Genomic DNA, 23,594 nt, shown 5'->3' on the forward strand with positions numbered 1-23,594 from the left:
GTCATTCAGGCCAAGAAAGTCAATCAAAATACTTTTGAAAGAAACAATATACCGTACTTGGACTATTTATGAGCTTCACCGATTTGAATCCTTGCTTTGCATCTTTCTATGGGCTTCTCCTGTCCAGTGCAATAGATACTAACAACTGCCTTCACAAAAGCCATAGCCCGAGGGGGAGGGGGTACTCCCTTTTATAGGCCATATAGGTATGTGCGGCCCCAAATGGTACGGTTTTTCAGCCGTTTTGGTCATAAATAGGGTATCAATTTTCAACATTTTGGTCATAAGGAGCGTATGGTTTTTGAACTCTAGTCTTCAATTGGGTATGTTTTTTTAGAAGAAGCTATTTTTAATTTCGTCATTATGAATAAGACCATCAACAAAAGCCCTCCATAAACTATATTTAGGACAACTGTGCCAGCCACAATCGTGCAATGGTCATAAATAGGATATCAAATTTTTGGTCAGGTCATAAATAGGGTAAGGAAAATCGCAGATTTTGGTCTTAAGTAGGGTAAGGGTTTTGGGAAGCGGGCTGCACACCCCCACCCTATTGTTTTTGGAGTACCCTCCCCAGGAGCCATAGCTAGCCATGGAGAGCAAAGCCGCCACTCATAAAGAGAAACTGTACAACTGGGTCGGAAAATAGCGAGAGCTGTCAAAACGTCAAGGCTGCTCTCAAAGTGCGTCATACTATCCATTTCAAATTCCTGCGTTGTGAAATGACAAATGGAGTTCCTTACAAGACAATTTAGACGTTTAATTTGCGTTAATATATATTTCTTTTTTTACGGTTGACGGTTTTTAATTTGTTTTACGGCTAATGGTTAAATTTTCAGCTTTTTTACGGATAACGGTAAAAGTTTTGGCCCTTTTACGGCTAACGGTTAAACCCCATTGAGACCCTCGGGAAAGAGCTCACACGATTGGTGCGAGATGATTGTGTTAGAAATTAGATTGCACTGCGACAGTGGGGGAGCATGACCCCCTAGGGGGACTCCCATGCGAAAAGGACAGTGGTGCTTGTCGTAGCCTTAGGTGTTTAAAACGCGGTTTTCGTACCTCTTAGGGTGTTCAGCCTCAAAAAATCAACAGCGGGAGCTTGTGCGGTACCTTTCAGGGTATTGAGCCGAAAAAATATGACAGGAAATAATTTGTTGTCTTAGAACTGGTACCTCTTACTGGACCTAGGGGTGAAAAACATTTCAAGCCGCACCCACAAAACAGGATCTTGGTACCTCTTTATAGGGGTTCTTTTCAAAATTTCTGACGTGCACCTCGTGCACCTTTTCATTTGTGAGACCAAATCCTTTTGACCTGGCATTTCGACCTGTGAAACGAGAGCGCAACAAAGTGACAACCCTTGTTGCCTTCCGCCATTTTGATATTTGGCGCGAAGGAAGACTTAAAGAAAGTAAGGGTTGGAAATGGGTTTGTGTGAGATGTTTTAAAGGTATGTCCGGGAAGTTACAGAAAACGTGAAGTTCTTTGTTGACCTAACGTGTTTGGAAGGTGCAAGTGTTATTGACGAACGATAAACGGGACTGCTGCCGGGACTGCTACGTACCTGGTACCCTTTTGGAAGTAGAGCGTTCACTGTCACGCAATAAAATATAAAATCAAAAACCATTCAGTGGATAAAGTCAAGAAATTGTGATATTATAAAAGATAAATAAAGGAGACAGTTCTCCATGTTTAAGGTGTGTGCGTTGTTCTAAAGTTGAGATATCCGTCGAAATGTTAATGTTCCGCACAAGTTTACAGAGCCTATAAAGTATGGAGCCGCCATGTTGGTGTTCCTCTGGGGTACACCAATATGGCGGCCGGAAAATAGTGTTAACATCTGGAACCTCTTTTAGCTATCTAGGACACTGATTAACTGCACTGGACAAACAAACATATTTTTCGACAAACGCGATCGTAGCTTTATGTCACGCACCGCCTTAACTCTGAAATTCAAAATGCGCTGATGACGTCACGTAGTTCTTCCTAAAAATAGAATGGCGGGAATTTCCCGGAAGTCACTAACGAGGCAAACCCTCCCAGAAAAGAAAACGACCTGAGTAATCGTGATCTTCTTTTCGTTGCGTCTTAGCAAAATGGCTGCGGCTGCAGTTAGCAGCACTAAAGCAGCCAAGCTCGCGATCTGTCGCCTTGTGGAAGAAACAAGTGGGCATGAAACGGTCAGATACTTCGGCCCTGGTTGTCTGGTAAAGTTTGAAAGTATAGAATTTCTTCATTCCGTAGGAACACCTAAATCAAAGTACTTCTTGGTAGCTAGTAATCAGGTGCTGCGAAAAGATATTCTTGAAACCCTTGAAAAGCAAGAAACAAAAGAGAAAAGTACCAAGAAACGCGAGCCTTCTGTTAGAATGGTGGCCGAATTTCCGGGGATGAAAATCTGGGCAAAGCTCGAACGCAAACCGTTGAACGAGTTATACAGTAATCTGGAAGAGGATGCCTTCGAGTTGGATGGGATCACTTACTTGGCTGTGCCTAAATTGGAACAAGGTCTCTTTAGGAAAAGCAGCCTGTTAAGCAGAGCCTTGGAGGGAAATATGTCTTCCCTGATGACTTCTGATCAGCTGCTGTGCGTGGTCTTATGTAATGAAAGAACAATCGACAAAAAAGATAAGGACGTTGGTCAGAACTTGTCAGCAAAAGTGTACGACCTTCTTCAGCGCGACAGTGTCCTCGCCTACGACGAGTTGCAATGTCCGAGTTATTTCTTAAGAAATGAAGAGAACAAATGTTTCCTCGGAGAAGACGAATTTTGGAACTCAGACGGACAGCCTTTGGGATCAATTATTCTTAACAGAGATGGCAAGTTTGGAGGAGTGCTGAACTTCATCCAAAACCGACCTGCGCCGGCTCTAGTAGGAAGGAGATTTGACACGGGTAATAGCTTGTTACTGGGTATTTTTGTATTTTAAGTCACCTCGGCCAGGCAGCCTGAGATTTTCACGGACTTTTGAAGGAAATTCTTTATTTCAAACCTCCTAAGTATTCTATGTTTGTTTAGAAATGCCAAGTGATTCCAAAAACCATTTTGGTTTTCTAGTTTTCAAATTTCCCGAGCTTCACAGAGAAATGTTCATTGTTTTCATCAACAACGCATGTACATTTTGAAAATCGTATTGATGTGGACAGCGAAAATAGAGACTTCCGAAAACTCTGCACATGAGCAAATGACAGTTGCATTGTTTTCTAAGACCTTCTAATAGCTTCTCAAACTCAATGATAATTCATCAAGTTCAAACAAAGGAGATCATGGCCGTGATCGTTTTTGGATATCTAAATCTTACTTAGCATAAATTTTTGCAATTTCATTTCTCTGTTTTCTCCTAATTTTTACTTTTGATAATTGATAAGATATATCAAAACACTTAAGACAGTGTTTGACCACATTTCAAAACACCTGGAAGTTCATCAATAATACTCTGCTGTGCATCTTATTTTCAACTCTCTTCTTGGTGTCTGGAGTACAGTCTTTTGTGTTTGATGTATTACATATCAGCATTTTCAAGCATTTTAGGGTGGACTGGAAAAATGCTGTGATAAGGGTAGTGTGCCCTGCTGGCTTTTCTTCCTTCAGGGATTTCGTTTACCCAAAATAAGTGGGATGGTGGGGGGGAGGGGGGGAAGGGGGGCAAGGAAGGAATGAAATTCACAGTTATACCTATAACTTGGAAAATTATGACTATGTCATTTTGCCAAAAAAAAACAAACAAACAAAGCCGCTTCATGGCTGATGGAAAACTGTTCACGTTCGCTGATTCCTATGTTTGGAGATCTTGCATGTAATTGGTTACAACACAATAAATATTCCAGACTATTTTAGGTTTTCATGCTTTTTAGTGGAGAGTGTACTATTGGGTTGTTTTAGGGGGCTGCTGTTCACTAAGGCACTAAGTATTAAGGCACTAACACAATAAGATGTAAACTTAGATGTTTGGTTAGTAAATAAATTTCTATTAATCAATTAGCCTTGCAGGAAGGAGACCTGGGTGGGGTGGGTTAACCCGTGTGCACCACGCAAAACATGTTATGACAAAACTATATATATGTTTTTGCAAATCTCTCGCTATCCTTGTAGTGGTATTCTCTTAAGAACAAAAGCACTTTGTTTGAAACGCATGTGCAGATTAGTTAACATCAGTGCCAGCTATATGTTAGGTGAAAGATACATTTCATACTGGATTACACATGAACATTGAGTGCTTTTCCTTGTGGTAGAACACAACATGTAAGACGCATGTTGTTAACGTCATAACCTCTGTTCTCGGGTTCAGATCCACCCTTTTTTTTTTAATTTTTTATATGATACCACTCTCTCATTTTGACCAGAGATAGAAGCTACATTTCAGGTAATGTCAGTTCTCCCTTTTTAGGGCAAAGAATGCTACTGTTACTGCGTATGTTCTGGAATCACCCCTAGCTTGATTCAATAAATTTTGTCTGCTGTTTGTCAGGGTTCAAATAAAGAATGGAAACATATTGCTACTCCTTAGCAGCTTGTTAACTTTGACAGTACAAAGATATGTTTTACCATACTGGATTATCAAGGATGAACCTAAAAAATGTGCAAAATGTTTTCGGTGGACTTACAGAAAGTTGGAGCTTATATCCAGGAGGGGGCTTGTAATTGGGATGTTGGACTGGGGGCTTAAAGTTAGATATATGTAGAAAATGTATTTATTCACTCACACACTTCTTCATTTATCTGTCCTTTAGCCTAATTTATTCCTTCCCTCCCTCCCTTCCTCCTTCCATCCCTTCATTCATCCATGTTTTGATGGGTTTTTTTTCTAGCAAATCTGATCAGTGACATTGGTGCTTTTTATAATTACTGGTCATTAATTATAATCTGCACTGTTGTGTATTTCAGCAGCAAGTGAGAGGCATGATGACGTAACTGAAACAGAGAAGCGTGTTGGTGCCTCGGGTGGTATTTATCCACTGCTGGATCCTCAGTCAAAGAGTGAAGTAGGAATGGGAACTGAAATGTCCAAGGTTGCTGAGCCAGCAGTCACACCAGTGACAAGAAATCAGTTTGTGCCAGGTTTGACAGGTAGCAACAAGGGTGAAGGCAACTCAGTGGGCCCTGGTGCAGTAGTGGAAGGGGAGAGAGAGCTTCAAGAAAAAAAAGATCCAGGTATACCTTATTGCAGGAAATAGATCTAATGAAATTTATCTACTGAAATGATTGAGAGAAGATTTGCTTATCATACAGTGCACTGAGAGATTCCAAGAGAATGTCCTGAAAGGATTGGCTTTTTTTGCTAGCTGTTTTGAATTCCTGCATATATACATTTTTTGGCCTTACATGTTAGGAGACTTACAACCAGGGGTGCTGCATTTGGTGAAAAAGTTTGATTGGATGACCACTTAAAACTGTTTTAATAGTTATTTCAGGACAAGTTAGACATATGTAAGTAAGTATTTGTAGGGTTGTTGGTATTTAATCTGACTAATTCCATCCATTCCTGGGCCTTGTAAAGGGTCATAGAATGGAGGGGCGGTTGTCCTTTTCAGGTCAAGGATTGGAAATGACAGTAAATCATCCGACAGTGTCTGGCTTAATGATTTAGGGATTTGGCCAGTCAAACTCTTTGACCAATAACACATTTGATCATATTGTCCTATTCAACCCAAATAGGGGTCAAGTAGCCCCCAGAGATTTTAATCCCATTGGATGGAAATGAGAAGTAACATTCAATACCTATGGCACCTTATCACAAGCCCTGAAGGTGCTGGCCTGTCTGTGGGCATGCCCTTAGACATGCATGCATGATGCAATTTTAGGTTATCTCAAGTGCCATTCCCTGCATTTTCACTTTACAGGTGACAAAAAAAGTTTAAAGGAAAGTATGAAGTTCAACTGGAATTTCCTCAGGCGTGGAGGGGTTCAACCCCCCAACCCCCACCTTGTGGGCTATTATATAGCAATATATCATAATTGTATCCAATCAAGTTTTAAGGTGACACAATACCTTGAGAGTTCTACTTTTGTTGAATTTTTCTTTTTAAGCAATTTAAGTAATAAACAAAAAGGTTGCTTTAAGATCAAACATTTCCCCAAAAATGAAAGTACAATCTCAAAATGTGCATGATTTATTTAGAAATAAAGGTTTTTTAATAAAAGTTAATAAAACAGTTAGGTGTCATGTAATTTGAGGGAGGCACTTAATCAAGGGGGGCACTTATTTAATTTTTCCCGAATCATTGTTAGATATGATAGTTTTTTTGAGTGTAATTTGTGTGTGTTAGTCCCTCAGAAGTCTCAGAAGGATCCTGTCTCTCTTGAAGAACTATGTAATATAACCCCTTAAGCTGGTCCAGGCCTGCTGCACAAGATATGATAGTTTTGCTTTAGGCAATGAATCAGCAGATCTTCACTACCACCTGTTCCAACGTTCAATTTGCAGTGCTTGAATGTGTCAATAATCACTTGTGTATAATTAAACTTGACCAAAACTATATGCATCCTTTGTTGTTTCACTACTCTTCCATAAAACAGTGGGAGGAGAAGGGAGCGCTTCTTTGACGAGCGATGTTCATTTTAAATTTTGGCAGATAGGGGGAGTGCTTATTTGTGTGGGGAGGGGCCCTTATCTGAGAGGAGGAGCTATATGCGGCTATTATGGACAGCCTCCTGTCTTTTTCTGGTTTCTTTAATCTAATCTTTATACTGGGTAACTTACATGTACATGTATGTCTGTATATAGTATTTGGTATTTATGGTTCTACATTTGCTTGTTTGTTTTTTTGTGTGTTAATTTTTTAGTGTAATTAGTTTGTCTAGTTTGTATGCCTGGTAGTGGATTTGAATATATTTTCTGAACTATATACCTTAGGGGAACTACATACTTAAGGGGACAATTCTTGCCTTTATATTAAAGTTAATTGAAGAAGTTATACTCCTATGTTTTCAGATCATACTGATGGAAAACAATCACCAACAGAAAATTCATGCAGATCTTTCAGATCTTTTCATTTCGGCAGTTCCAACAAAGCCGAAGTAAAACAAGACTTGAAAGGACAGGTGGATGTGGTGAATTTGCCTCCTGAGAATGGCAGTAAAGAGGAACCAGGTCCAGTAGAACAATTAAGAGATCAAAATGATGACCAGAGAGCGCAAGCAAACAACAATAAAGGGGAACCATCAGTGGAAGTTCCAGCAGAAAATTTAGGCGATCGAGTTGATGACCAGAGTGTCCAGAGAAGAAACAATAATGGACCACCAACAGAAGCTCCAGGAGGTGAAACTGGTGGTGGTGAGAGGGCTGACGCAGAGGAGAATCTACCACAGGACAGATCAGGGGATCACTCTCCTCAAGGCCAAGGAATTGACAGAAGGGCTGGTTTCCCACCTGATCTACCACAGAATGAGCACCCACAAGTGAAGTGTTCAGTTAGTGTTTTCAGCCAGTTGCAGCCTACTGACAGGCAAAGAAAATTTCACTTAGGTAGAGGTCAATTTTGTTGTCCTGTGTATTATAAGGAACCTTCTCTACCATTTTTCTGTATGGCAAAAATATGAAATAATCTGTGTAATTAAAAATATCAAATCTTCGTGTAGACACCATCAAATTCTGCTTTTTTGAGCTCTTAAATCAACGGCACATCATCAAATCCTTAAATCTCTAAGGGTTAGTTTTATGAGAAGGATGGCAACATTTGGAATTATTAATGCAACAGACCTACTTATGCAAAATATCACAAGATAGTTTTCCTTGATCATCTTTAATTCATAACAAAACCCAGGAGACCATGTTTCTTGCAAGTTTTCAAAATCAGGGTACCATAGTTTTCCACAGACTTAATCTCTGAAAGAAAGTTGGTGACCCCCATTTTTTCTGAATTTTCTGACTCTGAAGTAACTCAATATCTGACTTAACTGTAAACCTTTGAAAAAAATGTACGTAATTAGATGATTTTTATGCAAACATTTTTAAGTAGTAGGTAATAGTGTGAACGTGCATTATGTTTAAGTAGGCTGATGCAAGCAGTTAGTTTCAGTGAATTTGAGAAACCTTATATATGGACCTGGTAACAGGTGAGGCGTAGGACTTTCAAATTCATTAAATGTAAGTTCCTCAAATGTTTCCATTGATTGGCAGCATGCGATCTGATGCCCTTACCAACTTTTTGAATGTAAGAGGTAGATTTCGTTGAAGTGTTGTAAAATTTACAAGCTGCTGTTTTAAGATTTTAAAAATAACTTGAATTTTTTGTCTGCAACAATTTAGGTGACCCACTGACCAAGTCCCTCTTGGACTCCTTGGAGCTTTTAGAGGAACTGAGTAGATGTTTGGATCAAGAATACAAATATGGCCATTGCAAATGTTGGAAGCACATCGCTGAGTTTTTTGGCATTCCTGAAAAAGACTATCAGAACTTTAAATGCAATAAAGTTCATAGTCCTACAGAGATTTTGTTTGAGTTTTTAAAGTCTGATAGCCCTCATATCACAGTTGGTTCCTTGAAACATGGATTAGCCCAAATTGAGAGGAAAGATGTCATCAACATACTTTTACAACATGAGAAATGTGAGTAACAGTGATTTAATTGTGCATTAGATTTTATTCTGATCAGTATTAGTCTTGCTATAGCATCTGGGTATGCCTGCCCATATGTAGCAATATTTAATCCTTTTTGATTTATATTTAATTTAAACTTATTTGCTTTTAAATGTAAACTTCAAGTCCAAAATTTATTTAAATTTAAAACAAATTTCTATTTAAACTTGTTTAAATTTATTTAATACTAGTTCATTTTTTTCATTCAATCTTTTTTCCATTTAAATTTAAACTTTTAAAATGTCTTTTAAACCTTATTGCATTATTTCTTTAAATTGCTTAAGTTTGATTTAATCCTTTTTATTGATTTAAATTTAAACTTTCAAAATTCTATCTAAACCAAAGTTATGAATTTGTATTTGATTTAAACTGCGAAATTCCATTTAACCTTCCGGGGGCAAGTTTGGCCAGGTTCATGACAGTATGTAGATCACATGTTCATCACCAGCGGCCATTTTGTTTTTAGATGTATCGTTAGTAAATATGAACAAAGGCACCAAAGGTAGAGTGTCAGAATTACTAAGCAAAGCATCCAGGCTTTTCCCTTCATCCACCAGCACTGCTTCAAACCCTGCTGTGAATGCCAGTTGTTCAGCAGCAATACCGCAGGTGATGATCAATGTAGTTCTCAGGCGTGCTGAGGGAATGCTTCAAGACAGTACATCTGCTGCCCAGAGGGGGGGAGGACTTGCATATAAAAGGGGTGGGGATGCTCATCGTCTCGCTTAGGGGTGTAAATTTTGGATTTTGGTCTCACTTAGGGTATTGTGGGCAAAACGCCATCATGTGTAGCTCATATGTAGCCCATATGTAGCCCATATGTAGCCATGAAGGTCTCGTTTAAGGTTTCATGCGAAGAAATATAAAAATATATATTTAATATGGTTTAAATATGGTGTTTTTTAGGGGTCAAAAAATCCTGGGCCACACCATGATTGGTCTCCTTTAGGGGTTTAATTCAAAATTTCCAACAAGCATCCCCTCCCTTTTTTATGCGAAGTCCCCCCACCCCCCGGGATCCGCCGGCCTCTGTGGGCAATTGAACTGACAAGAACATTTGGGAGTGACATGTAAAAAGTGTTGGCAGGCATGCACAAAGCCTGTAGCTTGCAGATGAATCAGTTCTGAAACCTTCACAGCATAGTTTTAACTGGATGTTACTTTAGGATTTTCCCTTGCAATATAGATAACGGGGGCTCCTAAATAGGGTACAGTGTATCAATTTTCATATGCTTCAGCCTTATTGCATTACAAAAAGCAGTATTTTCTTTTGTGCAGTTTTATTGTTCTATGCTAGAGACGCTCTCCTATCAGAGAATTTAACCTCTGAGAGGTGTTCTACCTTGGTAACCTCCATTCTGATGGCAAGGTTTAAAATGTTTTCCTCAAACACGAATTAGAGGAATTTGTTCTTAGAAGCCTCAATGTTTCCCCTTTGATAAAGCCTTTTGTGATGCCTGGTGGGTGACACGAACAGAAAGGTCTCTGTAGGTTTGTTATGTATGTACACTCTCTGTTGAATCTGTCACCTTTTCGAGCACTTGTACAGTCAAACCTCTCCACAACAGTCACATTTGGGACAGAGGAAAGTGGTCATCGTAGAAAGGTGGCCGTTGTGGGGAGGTGAGGGTGTAATATAACACCTGTCGTATTTTTATGGGGGAGGTAAGGGTGTGATATAACACCTGTCATTTTTTGGGGGGTACAACATTTTTGTCTTTAAAAAATGCTCATTGTAGCATAAAAGTATGTAACACAATCAAAATATTTTAATAAAACAGAGACCAATCATGACCACGAGCAGTACTGCACAATTTTCCTCACCTTTTACAACAGAAATGAGTTTTTGTATACACTGTTCGTCAGTCGTTGATTAATCAGTTGGCTGTTGTCAAGTGGTTGTTTTGGCAGTCGTGACAGGCTTTATGTGGCCGTTGCCATTGTGGAGCGAGACTGTCTGGACCGTCTATCAGGACAAAAAAAAAGTGGCCATTAGTGGAGGTTCAACTGTAGTTTCTGTTCTGAGATTTCAGCTGTGAATTTGACCTTATGGCTAGCCAATCGCAACTGAGTGAAGTCTTCAAGGAGCTGCATTATCTCATATCACAAGGGAAAATCCCAAGAAGACATCCTAGTTAAAGCGATCCGATTCATCTGCAAACTGCAGGCTGTCAACACTTTTTAGACCTTTTTACCTATCGCTCTCAAATGTTCTTGTCAGTTCAATCGCCCACAGAGGCTGGTGGATGTACTTTCCCAAAGCACTCCCTCAGCACGCCTGAAAATTTCATTGATCATCACCTGCGGTATCGCTGCTGAACAACTGGCATTCACAGCAGGGTTCGAAGCAGTGCTGGAGGATGAAGGGGAAAGCCTGGATGCTTGGCTTAGTAATTCGGAAACTTTACCTTTGCTGCCTTTGTCCATATTTACTGACAATACATCTAAAAACAAAACGGGTGCAGCTGGCCGAACTTGCCACAGGAAGATTAAATAGAATTTCGCAGTTTAAGGTGGCTCAAAACAGTTTCCAGCACTTAGATTTTGATGAGTTGTTATAACCACTATTTATCAGTTGATGCAACAATCATTGTATCACCAAACTACCTAATCATTGGTTAAGAGCCACCTTAAAATTTTGAAAATTTAAGGTAGCTGTTAACCCTATGTACAGAATTTTTTCAAACTTTGCTGAAAGTTGTGTCTTATCATGCTTATTTAAAATTTGATAAGATAAAAAAATTTTCACCATGCCGGTTTTGAATTATAGGCCCCTAAAGCTGTAATTAAGGGTGTTTTTAGCAGGTCATACTGTTACTATGGTAACCTATTGTGTCACAAATGATAACGTGTTCACCAATGATTGGGCAGTTTTTTTGATGCCAAGATTATAGCATCAAGTGATAAAGAGTGGTTGTAATGACCCATCAAAATCTAAGTGTTGGAAACTATTTTGAGCCACCTTAAATCAAATACAAATAATTCGTAAGTTTGGTTTACATAGAATTTTGAAAGTTGAAATTTAAATGAATAAAAAGGATTAAATCAAACTTAAGCAATTTAAAGAAATAATGCACTAAGGCTTAAAAGACATTTTAAAAGTTTAAATTTAAATGGATAAAAAGAGTAAATTTGTTTTAAATTTAAATAAATTTTGGACGTGAAGTTTAGATTTAAAAGGAAATAAGTTTAAATCAAATATAAATCAAAGAGGATTGAATATTGCTACATATGGACAGCCACATCTGGGGGCAAAGCTTTAGTTTCCTGTATAGGGTTAACATGTGAAAACGCAATAAGTTTCCTCTAAACATACTAATCTTCGATTTGCATTGTTCACATTAGGTGTGCGGTTTTATGACAATCAGAAGTACACTTAATCACAAAATGGAACTTATTAATAAATGTAGCCACGAGAGTTAAATTTTTCCGTTTTTGGTCGCCTTTTCTATTTTGTTTTGTCTTTGCTGTTAAAGGTTAATTTTTTGCGTGCCTTTTTTGTGCAGTTTTAAATGCAAATTAGTTTTTTCACGTCGTGTTATGTAATCGTCTATTGTTTATTACGTAACCTCGTTAAGTTTATTCTTTTAGTTCAAAATTCCGTTTAAAAGCGTTGTAGTTTTTTAGTTGTATTCAGTCGTTGTCAGTTCCGGAGTGCCGTACAGATCTTGTAAGTAATCTCGTTTTTCCTTTCTATTTTTTGTTGTTTTTCGTATTGTTGTATTTTCAGTTTATTTAAGTTTAAGTTCGTATTTATTAATTTCTGTATTTGTTATTTTGGTTTTAAGTGAATCGTTAGAATTAAAGACGAATTCGAAACGTACAGGAGTGTTATTTACATGCATTCAAAGATCTGATGGATGCCATGTTGTCCGGAATTGAGAGTCTAAGAAGACGCCGAGTCCATTCAGAGGATGCCCTCGACAGTATGCGCCTGAAGAATTCGCGTTCAGGGTATTTGTCTAGAGTTACGACGTTGTGCCGTGCCGCCGAAGTTTTACTGAATGACTCTAAAAATGTCAATGAAGTCTCGAAGAAGTTATTGGAAATCGAGGAAGCTTTCTCTTGCTTTGAAAGGGCCCACTATGACTACGTCGCGACTTTGTCGGCTGGAGATCTGGGGGAATTGGAATGTCAAGCTCGTTACTTTAAGGAAGATTTTCATCGGAAAATGGAGACGGTTGCGAGAATCCAAAGATGGATTGAAAACGCTAGAGAAACCATCGCACCGACCGCCGCGGAAGCGCTTCAAGAAAATGAAGATTCTGTAAGTACCGCAAGTTCTCTGCTATCTTCACATTTGTCTGTCAGACAGCTAAAGGCCAAGCAGGCGTTAGCGCAATTAAAATTGTACCAGCTGAAGAAAAAGCAAGCATTACGTCAGGAAGAAGAAACGAAACTAGAGTTGGAGATTGTGGATGCGCAGTATGAAATTCAAAGGACTGATCTTCAACTAAAGTTGAAACAGGATGAGGAGCCAGCCGCTTTAGCTAATCTACGGGACGTTTTTGAAGATGTGAAGCCGTTTAGTGAACGCGTTAATGTTGGAGCAGCAAATGTCCCTGAGCAGGAACATTCTGATCCTCGAGTCGAACGGAAAATTGGTGCTCGAAACGCTCAGTTGCGGCTGAATCCTAATGCACAGGAGTTTACGAGTTGGTCAGTAGGTCCCACTGTACCCGTTGCGCATCCAGGAGCAACTAATCCTACCTTGCCTGGAGGAATTATGGATAAGATGGCATTAACTATAAAGCAGGGATTTGCATTGCCGAAAAAGGAATTGACTGTGTTCGATGGTGATCCTCTCGAGTACTGGAACTTTATCAAATCGTTTGAAAACAGCATCGTGAGCAATGAAGCCAGCGAAAGTGAAAAACTTGTGTATCTTCTTCAGTATACATCTGGAGTGGCAAAGGACACGATCAAGTGTTGTTTAGTCATGGATTCATCCCTGGGATACCGAAAGGCGAGAGAGCTGCTGGAAGAACGATTTGGACACCCCTTCACAATTGCCTCGAAATACGTAACCAAGCTAACAGAAGGACCACCGCTTAAACCATGGGATCGCGCAGGACTAATTGCATTTGCGGACAGATTGAAAGACTGTGAACACACTTTGGAATCCATTGGATATCTGGAGGAGATTAACAGCGCCGACAACTTAAGAAGAATTGTCCAGAGACTGCCGTTCCATCTCCGTACTAAGTTTGTGGAACTAGCGGACCAAATTTAGCAAGCTGGTCAGAGAACGAATATCAGCCATATCGCGGAGTTTGTCAAAGTCAAGGCGAGAGCTGCCAATAACCCAGTGTTTGGTTGCGTGGTAGACGTTGCGCGTGACAGATCAGAGAATCAGACGCGAAAACCAAAGGGTGGTGCATCATCTGAAGAACGTTTAAGCACATTCAATACACGAGTAGTCTCCTCCGCAGCCGTATTTTGGGATGTCACGCAACGCTCCCCCCAAAGAAACGGCTGCTCACATCCGAACCACATTCTTTTCCTTTTGTGTTTGTGGTTTGTTTGCGCTCTGTTGAACAGACCAATCACATAATAGCAAAGTGTGAATGACGTAAGCTTTCGCGCGAAAAGGTCTGCGGTGCGAACACGCGAGGGATTTCTGGCTTTTGTTTCACGCCGCACGTCGCCAAAAATAGGCGGTGTTCGCAGGTTACGATCATGACGGACGAAAAAATTGTAAATGAAAGTCCTAAGTACAAGTGCTTCATGTGTTCATCGCTATGTTCAGCTATAAATGAGACAATACATATTTTCTCGAAATGTCAAATTGTAAGCGTCAATCAAGGGCCAAACGCTTCCTTCAGATTGTAATCAGGCCGGAGAGAGCGGCATTCAGAACTCGATGTCAACAAATCGAGCGAAGCTACTTGATTTCCTGGTTCCTTTATGAAGTTAAAATAGATATCTTCCTTCTCGACAGTAATTTTTTGAGTTAAAAGCTTCTAATAATTAACTTGAACTTTGAAGAGTCTTCAGCTACATAGGAAGCTCGTGCAAGCGTCGCCGGTATTTTTCGGCGTCCTTAAACAAAAGCCGGAAATCTGTATGTTTATTTGTGACATCTCCCACTACGGGATACAAAGATAAAAAACATTCCCAGATTGGACAAGTTTCAAAGGGCGAATTTGGCGCGAAAACGTTCTTGAAAATGGAACGGAAGCGGTGATTGGCTAATTTCGTGAAAGGAATGTGTTTCGGATGTGAGCAGCCGTTTCTTTGGGGGGAGCGTTGCGTGAAATCCCAAAAAACGGCTGCGGAGGAGACTAATACACGAGAGACTAAGCCTGGTGTCAGGCAGAGTTTGTCTTCCAATAAATTCACTCCAACCCTGAGGTGCCCATCGTGCAACGGAAATCATTCCTTGGCGAAATGCAGTAGTTTCAAGGACAAGAACTTCGACGAACGTCTACAAGTGATGAGGAAAGCTCAGCTATGCTTTAATTGCTTCAAGTATGGTCACATCAGTGTAGGATGCTTAGCGAAAAGCGCATGTGAAATCCAAGGATGCAGGAGAAGACATCATACTTTGCTTCACCCACCGTCTCCACAACAGACGGTCGAAGGTCGAGACAGAGTGGCCGATCAAGGAATTCAGGTTAACAGCAGTACTCCATTACAAAGTGGATAGGCCAACAGTACCTCAGCTGGAGGAGGAAAGGTGTGCCTGAGAATAGTTCCTGTTAAAGTACGATGTCACGGTGACGTAAGCAAGATCGTGGAAACCTACGCCCTTCTAGACAGTGGCTCAGACATCTCCTTGTGTGACAAGAGCTTGGCCGCGGAGCTCGGTGTGCAGGGACGCCATAAAACGTTTTACTTGACGACCCAAGAGAGAGAAGACAGCCCAAGAATTGGCTATGAATTCAGCCTAACTGTGGAGCCACTGGATGGAACTGACAAAGTAGACGTTACAAGACTATGGACAGTTGATAAACTGAATGCTTCTAGCCGCAGTATCCCATCAGAGCAGGATGCAAGACAGTGGCCTCACCTGCGGGACATCAAGCTACCAAGTACTAGTGTGAAAGAAGTCAGATTAATCATAGGCACCAACGTTCCTGATGCATTCTGGGTGTTAGAAGAAAGACGCGGTAACAAAGGAGAGCCATACGCCATACGTACATCTCTTGGCTGGACACTCATGGGCCCAATGGAAAGGAGCGTCGGCGAAGATTGCCATCTGAATGTTAACCTCGTTCGTTCAGCGGAGGCCTTGAGAGAAGATGATGATTGTCTCATGCACCAGCTTGAAAGGTTCTGGGCAGCGGAGAACTCTGGCGTGATCCCTGAATCCAAGGTTAGCATGTCAGTGGAGGAAAAGGAAGCCCTTGCAATCATGGAACAATCTGTGAAACTTGAAGATGGTCATTATAAAATTGCCCTCCCTTGGAGACAGTACCCGCCATTCCTGCCTTACAACCGTTTCATGGCTGAACGCAGACTGCAAACACTCAAGAACAGGCTCCTGCAAGATAGCGAGCTCCTTGAAAATTACAAGGCCACCATGGAACAATATCTTTCCAAGGGTCATGCAAGAAGAGTGCCACTTAACGAAATCAACCTACAAGACAAGCCGCTGTGGTACCTTCCCCATCACCCGGTGCTGAACAAACCTGGAAAGACACGAGTGGTTTTTGATTGTGCCGCAAAACACAAGGGAACGTCTCTGAATGATCAGCTCCTTACCGGTCCAGATTTGACCAATTCTATCGTTGGTGTGCCGATGAGATTTCGTGAAGAACAGGTTGCATTGTCTGCTGATATCGAGCGGTTTTCGGCTCACAGATAACAGATCCGAAGTTCTGGATACAATCCCGCAAGTCGAAAAAGTTCCATCAGTGGTGGACCTGGACCTAGACAAGGATAAGCTACCAATGCAACGTACGTTGGGGCTCCACTGGGATATGGAGAGTGACAAGTTCATGTTCAAGGTTGCTCTTAAAGACAGACCAAACACCCTTGACCACCCTATCCTTGACCACTTCTGTTTATGATCCACTTGGGTTCGTTGCGCTAGTCGTCCTCCCAGCTAAGAAATTGTTACAAGATCTCTGCAGAGAGAAACGCGGATGGGACGATCCAATCAGCGACGGCGATGGTGAAAGGTGGGAGAAATGGAAGAGTCAGCTGGCCAACCTTTCCATGATAACAGTAAACAGATGCGTTAGACCTGCCTGTTTTGGAGACTTGAAAACTGCCGAGTTGCACAACTTCGCAGACGCTTCACAAGTTGCATATGGAGCAGTCTCGTATCTCAGATTGGTGGATGTCGAAGAAAGGATCCATTGCGCATTTCCAATTGGAAAGTCTCGTCTTGCTTCTCTGAGACCAATGACTGTGCCAAAATTGGAACTGTCAGCTGCAGTGTTAGCCGTTCAGTTAGACCAGACCGTGAGAGAAGAGCTGGACATTCCGATTAGCCAATCGACATTTTGGTCAGACTCCACCTGTGTGTTGCAGTACATCAGAAATCAGTCAAAGCGTTTCCATACATTTGCAAACCGACTGTCCGATATACATGAGAATTCAGCACCCCATCAGTGGAGGCATGTCAGTTCTGAACACAACCCAGCAGATGAAGTTTCCAGAGGTCTTACAGTGGACGAAATGAGTGCAAGTAGCAAGTGGCTGAGCGGTCCCGAGTTTTTGAAGAAGAAGGAAGAGCTTTGGCCTTGTGATCCTACAATTCGCCAACCAGAACTATCAGATGACGATCCAGAGATCAAACGTGAAACTCAGCTCTACAACCAGTTGTCCACTCGTCATCGAGGCGAAGAAGTTTTTTCCAAGTTGATAGAGTGCTACTCATCTTGGGACAGATTGAGAAGAGCTGTGGCCTGGCTATTGAGATTCAAAACGTGATTCATTGAAAGATACCGTGGTGGTTCCACTAAACTTAGATCTCAGTGCTGTTTAGAAAGGGGACCTGTCCTGTCCATGGAAGAAGTTCAGTTTGCAGAAAGGGAAGTTATCAAGCATGTACAAAGGCTGTCATTTCCAGACGTCATTAGAACCATGCAAAGAATCAGTTGATCAAAGCCTTCGCGCCAAGTAACTTCCGAGTTAAAGAACCAAAAGATGCCAGCTTACATGCGCAAACTGCATCCATTATTGGACGACGTCGGAATCCTAAGAGTTGGAGGGCGACTGGAAAATGCCTTAATCACGTATGAGGCTAAACATCCAATTATTCTTCCCTATCGTCACCACGCTACGGATTTGATCATCTCTCAACATCACCAGAAAACTGGCCATCTTGGGCAAGAGTACGTACTGTCCAGTTTGCATCAATTCTATTGGATAATCAAGGGACGTTCAGCTGTGCGGAGAGTGATCAGTAGCTGTTTCCAGTGTAAAAAACTTGGTGCAGTGCGTGGAGAGCAGTTGATGGCCGACCTACCGAAGGAAAGCCTGATGTCAGGAGATCCGCCATTCACCTACGTAGGCGTGGACTACTTTGGACCCTTTTATCTACGTCAAGGTCGCTCGAATGTGAAACGCTATGGATGCCTATTTACTTGCTTGGTTATCAGGGCCGTTGATATAGAAGTCGTAAACTCACTTGATACTGATTCTTTCTTAAATGCATTCCGAAGATTCATCAATTTACGAGGATGTCCAACTACCGTTTATAGTGACAACGGGACAAACTTCCAAGCTGGAGAGAGGGAGTTACACGAGTTGTTGAGCGACTGGAATCAAGAATCAATCCACAAGTTTCTTCATCAGAGGAATATTACATGGAAATTTAATCCACCTACAGCCTCGCACATGGGTGGTGCCTGGGAGCGCACTATCAGATCCGTCCGCAAGATCCTGAGAGCTTTGCTAGGACAACAACTTGTCTCTGACGAAATGCTCCGAACATAGATGAGTGAAGTTGAAGGGATCTTAAATGGCAGACCGTTGACTCCAGTCAGTAGCGACCCAAAGGACCTGGACCCCCTAACACCAAACCATCTGTTGTTGTTAAGAGCCAACCCAAATTTGCCACCTGGAGTCTTCAGCAAAGAAGAAATGTACAGCAAGCGACGTTGGCGTCAAGTCCAGTACATGGCCGATATATTCTGGAGGCGCTGGTTGAAGGAGTACTTCCCGACCCTTCAAGAGAGAGCGAAGTGGACCAGACCTCGCCGTTGCTTAGCGACCGGAGATCTAGTTGTGATTGCAGACGACAACGTCCATCGAGGAAAATGGCCATTAGGCAGAGTAACTGAAGTTTTCATGGGAAAAGATGGAAATGTCCGATCAGCCAAGGTGAAAACTGCCACCACAATTCTTACAAGGCCAATAACCAAACTGTGCTTCTTAGAAGGGGAGAAGAAAGCTTAAATTGAAGAGACTGGATTCAACAGAAAATCCACAGTGTGAAGAATGATCAAGAGGACTTACTCTCGTGTCTGAGTACAGTTACACTATAGTAATGAACTGTAGACTTTACTAGTCCATTAGCGGGGCTATGTAGCCACGAGAGTTAAATTTTTCCGTTTTTGGTCGCCTTTTCTATTTTGTTTTGTCTTTGCTGTTAAAGGTTAATTTTTTGCGTGCCTTTTTTGTGCAGTTTTAAATGCAAATTAGTTTTTTCACGTCGTGTTATGTAATCGTCTATTGTTTATTACGTAACCTCGTTAAGTTTTTTCTTTTAGTTCAAAATTCCGCTTAAAAGCGTTGTAGTTTTCTAGTTGTATTCAGTCGTTGTCAGTTCCGGAGTGCCGTACAGATCTTGTAAGTAATCTCGTTTTTCCTTTCTATTTTTTGTTGTTTTTCGTATTGTTGTATTTTCAGTTTATTTAAGTTTAAGTTCGTATTTATTAATTTCTGTATTTGTTATTTTGGTTTTAAGTGAATCGTTAGAATTAAAGGCGAATTCGAAAAGTACAGGAGTGTTATTTACAAATAAATTTGATGCAGGCAGTGTGGGCCAAACAAGGAAAAACGCACCCACTTTTAAGTTTTTAACTCCGTGCACCAATTTGATGTCAGGAGAGTCCATATGAGCCATCAACCGTGCATGATGGTCAAAAAAAAGAATAAAATGAAATAAAAGTGATTGTAGACGCCTTCAAATTTGCCGTTTTTAATTATTACTTAACCCATCGAATGTGCATATTTTTGTCACATTTATTATCACATTTTTATTTGTTGATTAGTTCATGTTATTTTTTTCACCCGCAGTGATGGGAAACCTTTGTGAATTATTCTGTATAAACATATAAACAGGTTATGATAAGTCCAAGTTGTTTTGTAGTTGCCAACTTTCAATTTGAGCCGTTGTTTTCCAGGTCACGAATCCAAACGGAGTCTGAATGACGATACACTGGTGTGCAGTCTGTTCGACAGTGATCCAGATATCATTGGGGACATGGCTTTCCTTTTGGACAAGCAGAAATTGGGTTTGAAAGACTGGGCAGATTTGGCAGCTAAACTTGGTGTAGCGAGGACCACTTTCACGAGCTTTGAAACTTGTAGCACTGACAACCCAACAGAGCAGTTGTTTGACATTTTGAAAGTGCGTTTCCCCAGATTGACCGTTGGAAAGTTGATCGATCATCTGGATGCTATCAACAGACGTGATGTTATCCTTGCCATCGAAAAGAGCACCAAAGGTAAGTGTGATCCTATTTAGCATTATTCACTATTGACTGACTAATAATCATGATGTGACCCCCCCCGGCAATAAGATATAATCCCAACGGAAAATAAACCCCTACATTCCGTCAAAAAATAAGCCCTAGACCATTTCTGATTTACCTTTTGTTTCTCCAGATTCCTTCTTAATTAGTTTCCCGAGTAGCCAGTGTTAACATAACTGGTGTAACCAATCACAGTACAGATATTATGATTACCCTGGTTATTTTGATGAGTGGACAGTTCAATACTTTACTTAGAGTATTCAACCAGAGCAAATGTAGACTGCAGATGCTTTGATGTATTTGAAGTTCACGTTTGTAATATTCAATCAGTGATGGAAGAGTAAATGAAAGGCGTTCTTCATTTTCTGTTACACTTATAGTTAAAAAAGATTCTTTCATAAAAGAGTTGATAGCAGACATGGATGTCATGGACGAAGTATGTGAACTTTTGAACAAGAGGCAACGCACAACAAAGGTTCCGAATTTGAAACGCCTTGGAAGCAGACTTGGAATTGAGAAGGAAACCTTGGATGATCTTTTACCAACGCAAGAAGAAACCGTAAGTCCTACAGAGGCACTGATTCGCCATCTTGGAGGAAGGCAGCCTTGGTTAACATTGACAGAGTTCATCTGGGCACTGCACGCCATTGAGCGCAACGATGCTCTTGCTGCGTTGGACGTCTACATGTCAGGTACAGCTGTAGGTATATATGTGCCTGTGGTGGGAAGTTTAAAGGCATTTTTTTACTAGTGCATAAGCATAAGCTACATCCCGAGCACTCTCATTGTCTACATGGCTTGAAATAACTAAACGGAAGGCGCTGGTCTAGGCTCGATTACCAGCCGCTGTTCGGAGAGGAACGTAGACCGGACTCGAGAGCGCGGCGGAATTCGAACCTAGCGCTCTTCACGTTGTACGGTAAAATGTTTTGTTTGGCTCGGAAAAGAAACGCAACCCGCTTTTGGGTGGTTAAATATTTCCATAATTATTGTTAACTCTTGAGATGGCGGCCCTCCATTGGCCGAAACATAAGGCATGTTACTACCATAATCTACCAACCGCCGAATAATCTACGAAACCGCCGACCGGTTAGCTCAGTGGTAGAGCACCGGACTAGCGTGCGGGAGGTCGCGGGTTCAAGCCCCGGCCGAACCAACACTCAGGGTCTTTAAATAATTGAGGAGAAAGTCCTGCCTTTGTAATGACATCTGCAAATGGCTAGACTTCCTAGTCTTCTCGGATAAGGACGATAAACCGTAGGCCCCGTTTCACAACTCTTCATAATTAGTTCTGTGGGACGTAAAAGAACCCACACACTGATCGACGTAATCCCCGGTGTGGTGTATCTCTCACATATTAGCTGCGTTAGCTACTCTGAAATCCGAGGGTAAATAAAGTAATGTATGTATGTATGTATGTACCATTTGTTCCCCTTTTCTCCAAGAGTAAGATTGGTAGCGGGATAGCATACTGCGTGTACGTAACAGTTTCTCTCTCTCTCTCTCTCTCTCTCTTTTTTTTTCTTTTTTTTTTTTATTCATGCTTAGATGGATGTATTTCAAATCTCTTAAATTCGTGTACGTGTAAGAGATGTAAGCAGTCTCGGGTAAGTGGAGAGGGTCAGTGGTAATGTGCCTGGAAGGTGTCAGAGGTGCTGGTTGTCTCTAAAGATTCTCAGCATTGATTGTGGCAGTTACACCCCAGTCGTGTTGCCGTAAACAACACGGGTAGTTTGGATTCTCATCTTTTAACTCAGTAACTGTGGATGCACGGCAGCTCTCAATTGCTTAAAGGGCCCTGGTCAGCCACACCTTTATTTTTGTTTACTTGCGAGAGTTTGGCTATTATATTTTATTCGGACCATGTTGAAACGAAGGAACTACTGAAGATAATTAAATATACTTTCAGGAACACAACTTACAGTGAAGCAATAAAATTTCGCTTCACCATGCAATATCAATAATTTCGATGACATCGAAAATGGCAGAGGCTGGCCGGGGTCCTTTAACGCCCCGCAGACTCTCGTTATCTTCAACTCTAAGTGGAAACAGACTGTAACTACTGCAGTTGCATAGGACAAAAGTAGTCACGCGTTGCTCAAGACAGTGCGGGATTCAAGATGGCCGAGTTCCATGGTTAATCACTCAGAAGGTAATAAGAATATTTAGGGAAAGTGAGACTTGGTTTAAAATAACGGCGAATTCGAGATAGTCGTATGCTAGAAATAGAGAGAGCCTACTGTTGATAAAGAAACCACTGAACTTCCTAGTATTAATGTCATTGATTATTACGTTTTATCAAAAGAGGATGAAGTGTAAGACAATTATGCATCAGTCAATTCCAGCAGTGCCCATCCCCCCCCCCCCCCCGGGCAACCGTGGGGCATTTGCTCAAGTTGTCAGTCCCGGGGGTGGGGCATCCGCAATTTTATCGCGGCCCGGGGGCTGGGCATTTGCGCACCCCGGGGCGATCCCCGGGCATTCGACACACGTGTTTTGGAAAGTGCCATGGATGAGTTCATCGGGAAAGACGAGGCGTTTGTCGAACAATGGCTTGTCCGTCAGGGACTAGAGAAACTTGTTTTTAAAGTTATGTTTTCTCAATTTTAGATATTTTTTCATTACTTGGAAGCATATGAATATAAGCGACAAGGTGAACTATATTTTGTTTATCACAAAACAATAACTGACGTGAACACGACTATTTTGCATTTCGCATTCAAAACTAGCCTAGCATTTTTTAAATTCATGAAATTGGAGTTAAAATACTTAAGGTTTGCGAATTCACATGATGCGATCTTGAAGACAGATCTTGCGAGCTTGAAATGCAATGCATCATCATTTAAAATGTCTTGATTCTTCACAGAAAAAGTAGCCTGCGAATACAGGCGCCTATCATCGCTCGCGGCTGGGGGCACTTCCGCCGCAATCCCAGTTATCCTCTAGCAAACTGTTAAAAACAAATATAAAGAAATAAATATAATCAGAATCAACTAACACGTACTGTTGTCCTTGAAGTCTTACCGTTGCATTAAAATACTGAACAGTTGACCGTTTTATTCACTGATTAATTAAAAAACTGCGGAGGTGTTGGAAGGCGACGATCCCGGGGGCGGGGCATTTGCCCTCTTTCTTCGTCCCCACCCCGGGGAATTTGCCCATTTTTTTGAAAAAATGCTAATGCCGGGGGATTGGCCCGGGGGGGGGGGGGGGAGGATGGGCACTGCTGGAATTGACTGATGCATTAATGCTCCATGTAGGCCTTATTCCCAAACTAATCCTTTACGAGTTATTTTTAGATCACTCCCGGTTTCGGAAATCCCAGGAGGGTCTTGACAGAGCCATCCTTTTGACCCAG

The 23,594-nt window shown here is 41.3% G+C and overlaps 1 protein-coding gene and 1 pseudogene across 2 annotated transcripts; both read left to right on the forward strand.

Moving 5' to 3' along the window:
* Nucleotides 1-1,981: 1,981 nt before the first annotated feature.
* On the forward strand, nucleotides 1,982-23,233 carry LOC110067813 (uncharacterized). 2 transcript variants are annotated; one of them, XM_089274923.1, is made up of 7 exons: nucleotides 1,982-2,898; nucleotides 4,889-5,155; nucleotides 6,936-7,469; nucleotides 8,253-8,552; nucleotides 19,886-20,209; nucleotides 20,617-20,928; nucleotides 21,785-23,233. In XM_089274923.1, exons 1-7 carry the CDS (start codon nucleotides 2,100-2,102, stop codon nucleotides 21,865-21,867), a joined length of 2,619 nt encoding a protein of 872 aa, XP_089131049.1. In that variant the 5' UTR covers nucleotides 1,982-2,099; the 3' UTR covers nucleotides 21,868-23,233. The 2 variants fall into 2 exon arrangements, with proteins under 2 accessions (XP_089131049.1, XP_089131050.1); XM_089274924.1 differs by having other exon boundaries at nucleotides 4,892-5,155.
* LOC149102260 (uncharacterized) lies at nucleotides 13,106-17,465 on the forward strand (annotated as a pseudogene).
* Nucleotides 23,234-23,594: the final 361 nt, after the last annotated feature.

The sequence above is a fragment of the Orbicella faveolata genome, unplaced genomic scaffold (assembly GCF_042242905.1).
Source record: "Orbicella faveolata isolate gen_17 unplaced genomic scaffold, um_ofav_v1 contig_36, whole genome shotgun sequence".
Lineage (NCBI taxonomy): Eukaryota > Metazoa > Cnidaria > Anthozoa > Scleractinia > Merulinidae > Orbicella > Orbicella faveolata.